Source organism: Poecilia latipinna, unplaced genomic scaffold, assembly GCF_001443285.1.
Source record: "Poecilia latipinna isolate Pla-1442-1.1 unplaced genomic scaffold, P_latipinna-1.0 Scaffold3729, whole genome shotgun sequence".
In the NCBI taxonomy this organism is placed as follows: Eukaryota; Metazoa; Chordata; class Actinopteri; order Cyprinodontiformes; family Poeciliidae; genus Poecilia; species Poecilia latipinna.
This window is the reverse complement of record NW_015116345.1, coordinates 11,395-20,140: the sequence shown is the minus strand read 5'-3', so window position 1 is coordinate 20,140 and position 8,746 is coordinate 11,395. Positions and strand designations below refer to the sequence as shown.

The 8,746-nt window shown below is 44.9% G+C and overlaps 1 protein-coding gene across 1 annotated transcript in view; it reads left to right on the top strand.

Annotated features, from left to right (window-relative positions):
• Positions 1 to 3,083: 3,083 nt before the first annotated feature.
• Positions 3,084 to 8,746, top strand: part of LOC106941534 (uncharacterized) — an 11,648-nt gene continuing 5,985 nt past the window's right edge. Inside the window, exons 1-2 of the mRNA XM_015024588.1 lie at positions 3,084 to 3,275; positions 3,440 to 7,929. Coding sequence (XP_014880074.1) covers positions 3,442 to 7,929 — 4,488 coding nt within the window. The 5' untranslated portion in view covers positions 3,084 to 3,275; positions 3,440 to 3,441. The remainder of the gene's footprint in view (positions 3,276 to 3,439; positions 7,930 to 8,746) is intronic.

The following is an 8,746-nucleotide window of genomic DNA, read 5'->3' as shown; positions in this document are numbered from 1 at the left end:
AGACGTCGGATGGTGGACCAGAATCGCCTCAAAGGCGTGCGGAAAGCCTTCCTCCACGGCCTCTCCAAACTCCTCCCACGCCCGAGTTTTTGCCTCAGTGACCACCCGAGCCACATGTCGCTTCGCCCGCCGGTACCCATCAGCTGTTTCTGGAGTCCCACAGGCCAAAAAAGCCCGATAGGACTCCTTCTTCAGCTTGACAGTATCTCTCACCGAAGGCCTCCACCAACGGGCTCGAGGGTTGCCACCACGACAGGCACCAACAACCTAGCGGCCACAGCTCTGATAAGCCGCCTCGGCAATGGAGGAACGGAACATGGTCCATTCAGACTCAATGTCCTCCACCTCCCACGGAACGTGTTCAAAGTTCTGCCGGAGATGAGAGTTAAAGCTCCGTCTCACAGGGGACTCCGGCAGACATTCCCAGTAGACCCTCACTACACGTTTGGGCCTGCCAGGTCTGACCGGCTTCCTCCCCCACCACCGGAGCCAACTCACCACCAGGTAGTGGCCAGTGGACAGCTCTGCACCTCTCTTCACCCGAGTGTCCAAGACATACGGCCGCAGATCCAATGAAACGATGACAAAGTCGATCATTAAACTGCGGCCTAGGGTGTCCTGGTGCCAAGTGCACATATGGACACCCTTTATCCCTGAACATGGTGTTGAGTATGAACACCATGTTCTGTGACGAGCACAGAAGTCCAACAACAGAACACCGCTCGAGTTCAGATCGGGGGGGCTGTTCCTCCCAACCACTCCCCTCCAGGTCTCACTGTCATGGCCCACGTGAGCGTTGAAGTCCCCCAGCAGAACAAGGGAGTCTCCAGGAGGGGCACTCTCCAGTATCCCCTCCAAGGACTCCAGAAAGGGTGGGTAATCTGATCTGTTGTTCAGCCCGTAAGCACAAACAGTCAGAACCCGTCCCCCCACCCGTAGGTGGAGGGAGGCTACCCTCTTGTTCACCGGTGTGAATCCCAATGTACAGGCACCGAGATTGGGGGGCAACAAGTATGCCCACTCCTGCGCCTCTCACCTTGGGCAACTCCAGAGTGGAAGTATGTGTGATGCCCACTGATGTGTGCCCACAAAAGTGGAAATAAAAGGACATGCATTTCTTTAACTGTTTATGGGGTTAATGACGATGGATGCCGTAATGGTGTTTCACCGGTAGGTGGCGCATGGGGATTCTGAGCTGCCGGTTGCTCTGCAGTTTCTCATAAGTTGAGAAATTGGAGTAACACACAGACTGCGTCTCCCGTGTGCTCACTTAAATACTGTTTTTCAGCTTCATCATCTACTGCTAACGGGTCCGGACATATGTAACGGGTACCAGGTACCCTGGTACCCGTTACATATGTCCAGACCCTCTCAAAGAGACTGGTTCCAGAACCAGAGTCATGCGTTGAGGCGAGACCGACTATTTCTAGCTGGAACCTCTCAGCCTCACACAGCAGCGCCAGCTCCTTCCCCACCATAGAGGTGACATTCCACGTCCCAAGAGCCAGCTTCTGCAACCGAGTATCAGACCGCCAGGGGCCCCTCTCTCGGCCACCACCCATCACACACTGCACCCGACCCCTTTGGCCCCTCCGAAAGGTGTCTGAGCCCATTGGAAGGGGGACCCATGTCTCCTCTTCGGGCTGAGCCCGGCTGGACTTCATGGGTAAAAGCAATAAATAAAGTGCATACATTTTTTGTACTGTGCTAGTTTTTATAAGAATATCTGTAAGCATAATATATTTGCAGTCTGTGATGGTATATTAATTTACTCTTGAAAAATGTGAATATACTGAATACAAATTGTAATTTGTTTCTTCCGGAAATGTGTTGTAATTGATCCTTCTGTGTTCTTGTAGCCTGATATGTTTGCAGTACTGTAGTGTGTATGACGCATGCAATGTACAAAGTGGCAAAGAAGACGAATAAAAGACATTGATAAGTAACTAAAAAGTGTACTTCATTAGCATTATAATAAACTAAAAATTTAATTGGAACATACTGTGATTACAGTACTAATATATAAAATATATAATGCTTATACATTTAGAAGATATTCTAAATATATTTTAAATGTGATTATTTTACCAGTGGAACACTTACGTTTTACTAATCAAGCATAGTTATAGCACATATAAAAGCTATATACCTAAAGTGTAAAGCTGTTCCACTTTAGCACATAATACACTCACAAAATTTCTGAGATTGATCTCAAGGTTTGAGATTTTTATCTGGTGGGTTTGCAAGCTTTCCTTGTTTTTTTTATATGGTGTCTGGGATTGATCTGGAAATTTCTGGGATTTGGGGGGCAAATTTACTGTATTTTTTATGAAAGTTACCTCCTGAAACTTTAATGCACTAAGAATAACAATCAAAATGACAAGAAATAGAGGTTTGAAATAATTCACTACATGTGCAATGAATCTTTAAAATATTTAAGTTTCACTTTATGATATGAGTGACAAAAAATTATGAACTTCACAATATTCTAGTCTTTGTTGAATCTTTTTATGCTCTCTTTCTTTTTAAACACTTAAAAACCAGGTCAGAGTTTGTTTTTGTGTTTTCTCCTAGATCAGTGTTTCTCAACCCTGGTCCTCACCGCCCCCCTGCTCTGCATGTTTTAGATGTGCCTCTATTCCAGAACAGCTGATTCAAAAGATTGCATGACCATCAAGTACTACAGAAGCCAGTTAATCACCCAGAGATAGAATTCAGGTGTGTGGCAGAAGGGAAATACCTAAAACATGCAGCACAGGTGGCGGTGAGGACCAGGGTTGAGAAACACTGTCCTAGATGAAGCCACTAACTTACCATTACCTCTTTTTTTTAAAGAAAGTATTCTTTCAGTGTGTTAGTTTATTTTCTTGTCTGTAAGCAATGTTTTCTCAAATACTGTCTATTGTTGCAGATGCCAGCTAACACTAAGTCAAGTTTCAGATCTGTTGCAAGTCTCTTCCTGTCAAAGAGGAGTTTTTATTTGCTCTGTCTCTATTGTGTTTCTGCACTGTCATATCAAGGCACTTATAAAGTGCCTTGAGGTGATATTTGTAGTTTACCACCGCCATATAAAAAATGGAATTAAACTGAACTCAATTATTGTTTGTTGCCAGGTCTTTCTGGGCTGTTTGACACCAGCCTGCACCACGCCAGCACCTCTGGTCCTGACCCTGCTGTCATTAATCTGATCTCAGCACTAGAGTCCCGGGGTCCACAGGCTACACCCTCTTCTTCCTCTCTTCTCTCTCAGTTTCGGACACCCTCTTGGCAGCCGAGTGAGTGTCAGTGATCTGCTCAAATTTGAATGATTATTCAATTCCACAAAGATTTTCCCAAATCTAATTTGCAAACATGTAAAATGAAAATTTTGTTGATTTGAAAATCAAAAATTACCTTTGTGTGTTAAATAACACTTTTTGTTTATCATTGTGCCCCCTAGCAATGCATACACCAGGCCCTGCGGAGCTCTTTATTTCTGGGGCCATTCCAGGTTCTGGATCCTTTCCCTCTTCTTCATCCCTTTCCGCTTATCAACGTCCTGGCTCCTTCCCTGGACGATCATTCACTCCTTCTCTATCCTTGCAGGATGCCCGTACATATAGCCCAACGTCTAATGCCTTGTTATCCCCCCATAATTCTCTCCTGCATATTAAGACCCCCTCCCAGTCCAGCTTGGGCTTTGATCGCTTGCTTTCTTCTCAAAGTGCCACATATAGGGGATCACAGAAGTCCCCGGCTCTTCAGAACCAAATTTCATCCGACGACACTAATTGCCACTTACCTCCTCCCCAGTTCAACCTGTTGTCCTCTCAACTTCACAGTCGGCATTCTCAGTTATGCACTTCATCCATGTTCTCTTCTTCTCCAGCCCTGCTGGGGGCAGCAGTTCCCCAGTCACAGTCTGCTCCAGAGAGGATAGTTTCTCGGCAAGACAGTGTGATCAAACATTACCAGCGTTCATCCCAAGCTCAGTCTCCAGCTCTACACCAATATACCAGTTGTGGTGGGTCATCTAGATACCAACAGTTAGTCAGTCTGCATCAGAATGCTGGAATGCCCTGTAGTCCCCTGGATGAACAAAGTCCGTCTACTGATCCTAAGCTCTCACCTCAGATGGAACCTCAGTCATATCAACCAACTATCCAAACTCCCTACATAACCTCACCATCTAGTTCCTCTGTATCCTCTTCATCTGCCACAAAGGGACCCATTGGTTCCAGTTCCAACAGTGGATATTCCACTTCAGGTTCTTCATCGTCTTCCACCCGTACTGCACACACTCCACCATCAGCATCCTCCTCTAGTTCCAAGGCAAACAGCATTTCCTTGCCCACATGCTCTCGTCAGCAGCACGGTCCTCAGCTAGCCCCAGCACCACCTCTACTACCAGTGGTGTCATCTTCCCTTGTTCAACAACCTGCTCTTAAACAATGCCTAACCACCTATGGCTCTCAATCTCTGGTGAAATCTAGCACTGTCATGCCAAACCAGACCTCTCTATCTCCCCATGTCCAGTCTTACTCCCCCACCAAAGTGCCATCTGCACACATGGCCCAGAGCTTTTTAGGATTTAGCTCACCTCATCCCGAGGATTTAAGTTCTGGGGAAGTAGTCACTGGAGGAAAGGCTTTCACTAATATAGGTTCTGGAGGAGGACACGCTTTCTCTGCAGAAATAGTCTTTGGTGACTCCAATTATGGGTCTGCTTCTCTCAGGAGTGCAAGCAGTCCTTTGGAATATGGGAATGAATCATCAAGGATGGGACCCTTATCAGGAGCAGCTACACAAAGGGGTGGAATTGAATCTGTAGGGTCAGGGAGTGCTACTCTAGCTGTTGGTAATGAAAGTAACAGCTCCTATCATCTGCCTGAGTCAAGTACATCACCTGTTATCATTTCTACTCTCAGTCACTCTACTTTACATTCCCCTGCTGCTGTTTGCCCCTCACCGTCCTCTGGTAGCTCAGGAGGGACTAAATACTTGTCTTCTATCTTGTCTCCTGCTTTTATGTCCTCACCAGAAAGTTTCCCCAATACACAACAAACTCAAAGCAACACCTATCACTCAACACCAGCCAAACCAAAAACTGATTCAAAATTATTGGCAGCTGATCAATCTCAAGTTGAAGCAGAAGAAACTGAAGATTTCCTGATCCTACATTTACTACAAACACAAAGAGCAACACCTCATCGTTCCCAGCATCAATCACATTCTCAACAGTTATCCCAATGTATATCACAGGCTAGGGATAGTGAAAGTAAGGGGATGAGCTTTGATATCAGCAAGCTCTCAAATGAGCGCCACCATTCTCAGAGTGTCATTCGCACCAATAACAGTACGGATCACTCTGGTTCAGAGTCAATGATTACTGAAACAGCAAATGACCTAAACAGACAGTTAGAATCAACCCAGAAAAAACAACAGATCAGGTCAGAGTTGACTGTATCAAAGTCCCCTGCTGGAGAAGTACGAGGACTTTCTGAATCTCTGTCTTGCTCCCTTACTATCCAGAGCAATCAACAGCAACATGAGTCTTTGGAGTCTTTAGTACAATATGGAAGAGGGGATCCCTATACCCAACACCCACACCACCAACATTCCTATCATTTACATGTATCCCCATATTCTCAGCAGCACGCTCAACACTCCCATCAAATTACCCAGCAATCCCGGCACAGTCAACTTACTCAGCACTCTCAACATTCTCAGTATTGTCAGGCCAATTCCTATAACCGGAACAATCCACGTACTGACCAAAGAAAGCCTTCAAGTACAAATGACAATGCTTATCTGTGTAATACACCTGACTTGCTTCAGGATCGCCAAAGTCAGGCCCCCATTTCTTTGATAAATCCACCAGACCCTTCTCAGTCAACACATGTGATGCAGTCTGCACATTCTCATACCCCCTGCACTGAAATCGACTTTCAGCAAGTACTCACACAGCCCCAACAGCAACAGCAACCACATAACCCTTTGAGTCAGCCAGGTATGATTGGTACAGTTGGTGAAGCGAGGATTACTGAGGTGGAATCCAATTCACAGAACCTTTCTCCTCAGTTGCCACTTCCACTGCAGAACCAAGGCATAGATTCCCACTACAGACTTACTACTCAAGCAAGAGATCAGCTTCAAACAAGTGAGAATTCAATGCCTTGTCTGGAAATGCTAGACCAGTCTCTTTCACGGGCCAATAACATTGACACTAGTGAACCACTCGACAGAATTGAACTTAGTATGACTGTTCCAGTAATCAAAGGAGGTGGTGGAGAAAGGTATGCACACCAGCATGGACTTACACCTCAGCATCATTCTCAACAAAAGCACCCAGATCTCCATAATCTTCTTGCTGAACCAGATTTAGGTTTATCCACATCTTCACCCCTTCATCACCTCAACCAGCCACCTGCCCACACCCGCTCCCATGCTCTCCAAGGGCAACAAGCACACATTCACCAGCAGGTTTCACATGAACAGTTAGGTCATCTGCAACCTCATGGAATGTCAGCAAACATGGCTCCTCCTCACCATCCACAGCAAGCTCAACAAAGACAGCATGAAACACAACTTACACACTCCCTGTTAGACCAGCTCAAACAGCACCAGTTTGACACAATTACCCCAGCAAATAAAGTTGGACTGGATCAAACTCAGCAACAGCAACGGTTTCCACCTCTATCATCCATCTGCTTTCCAGACTCACTCTTACAAGATGAGGATTCCTCATTCTTTCCTGAGGTGGAGAACATGTTTTGTTCATCTGAATATAAGTCAAATTGTGCTGGGGATTCTGGGGCAGGACAAGCTATTCAAGAAACTCTTAATCAGGGTTGTGGGAAATCACAGAAAGATGTAGAAGACCTAAAGGTTGGAGATCAAAGATACGATCTGGGTAATCATCACACTGATCAAGTTTATGGACAGTACTGTCACACCCTTCCAGGAACAGGTAATGGCAATCTCCATTTAGACCTTGACTTTGTAAAGACCCATGAGCTTCCTTCTACTGTGAATACTGATCAGCTTGGCCTCATCCAGTCTCAGAATCACTCTATAGCACTGAGTTCAGCAGCCCAAGGTGATGTATCTGCTAACAAAATAATGGGAGCTGTGGTTGGAAGTGCCAGCACTACTGGCTTGACTTCACCTATCTTTTGTTCTTCTAGACCCAAAAAACTACTGAAGACTAGATCTTTTCATTTGCTCAAACAGCGACGTGATCCACAACCCAAAACAAAGAAAAACTACCCTCAAGAGTATGAATTTGAAGATGATGAAGATAAAGCCGATGCTCCAGCAGATATTCGTCTCAACAGCCGGCGACTTCCAGACCTGCTGCCAGATTTGGTATCAAGTTGTAGGAGGGCTACAGGACTCAGTCCAATGACGAGTGATGTCGACTTCTGCCACCCTACTACCTACACTCTAATTGGGCACAATTCACACATCCTATCTCATGATGGCCCTAAGAAAAGGGGCAGGAAACCAACCAAGCCAAAACGTGAAGGCCCTCCTCGGCCACGAGGCAGACCACGTATTCGCCCTCTTCCAGAACCTCCTTACTGCAGAGGTTTGATGGGCTTAGCTACTGGAGAAACAAGGAGAGGACGTGGGCGAGGTAGGGGACGTGGTAGACGAGAGGAAGGACTGGTGAAAACTCACAGAAACATGAACAAAGCACAAAGTCTTCCATATCATCAGCAGCAGCAACACCACCACCAACAACAGTACAGCCAACGACATCACATCCAACATCCACAACAATATTACAGCCAACAGGCTGATCTTCATCAAGCTCCACACAAACATGTGGAGCATCGCCACCATATTCAGCAGAAAGTTTCCTTTTCCCACCAACTGCACCACCATCAACTTTATGAAGAAAGACAGCAGCACACACCCCAGCAAGACTTAGCTAAAGCAATCAAGGTAAATGCAACAAAATTAGAAAAAATATATATTTAAATGAATGGTTTGGATTTTTTAAAGTCACAGTTGAGTGAAATTATTACAAATGGCTGTTCTACCTGTGGCCGACAGGAAAGCCATTGGAATGCTAACAATCCGTATTCTAGCAGTAAAAGTTCAAAATTAGATTTGAAAAGGTTCATATCTTTGAGACACAGTGCTATATTAGGAGATATTTGACTAATTTCAGATGGACATTAAAGTTTCTTTTCCGAACAACATCCACGTTACTACACCCTCAATGGTCGAGGGTGCCAACTATTATCAGTCAGCTGATTGTTAGTTGTTTCCAATAATCTCCAAACTACTCCCAGACATGGAAAAGCACAGAAATATGCACAGTTGAATACCTTTGTGTAGCCAGATAAAAAATCCAAATGCTTGCTCTATTTTTTGTGTATTTAAAGTGGAATGATGAGTTTAGTAATGTTGATGTTACACTTTTTTCACTTTCTAACAAACCCAAAGCAAAATTACATCTGTATCCTAAAGATAAAAAAAAAAAATCCCTCTGAGTTGTAGTCTCTTGTCAGTCTTAAAAACAGAAATGACGGATTGTCGACCACAGTAGCTAAGAATGCTTTAAACCCAAAGTGGTGTCGAATTGCTATTAAATTAAGAGCGATATGCAGATATTTTTTGTAGCCAAAGGCATGTTGAGTGTGAGACAAAAATGAAGCGGCGACCTGCATCTATAACAAGGGAAGGAGATAATGAATGTTTTTTCTGTAACCGGTGCCTGAATAATCCCAAAATTTAAAACCCAATAATAAGCCCT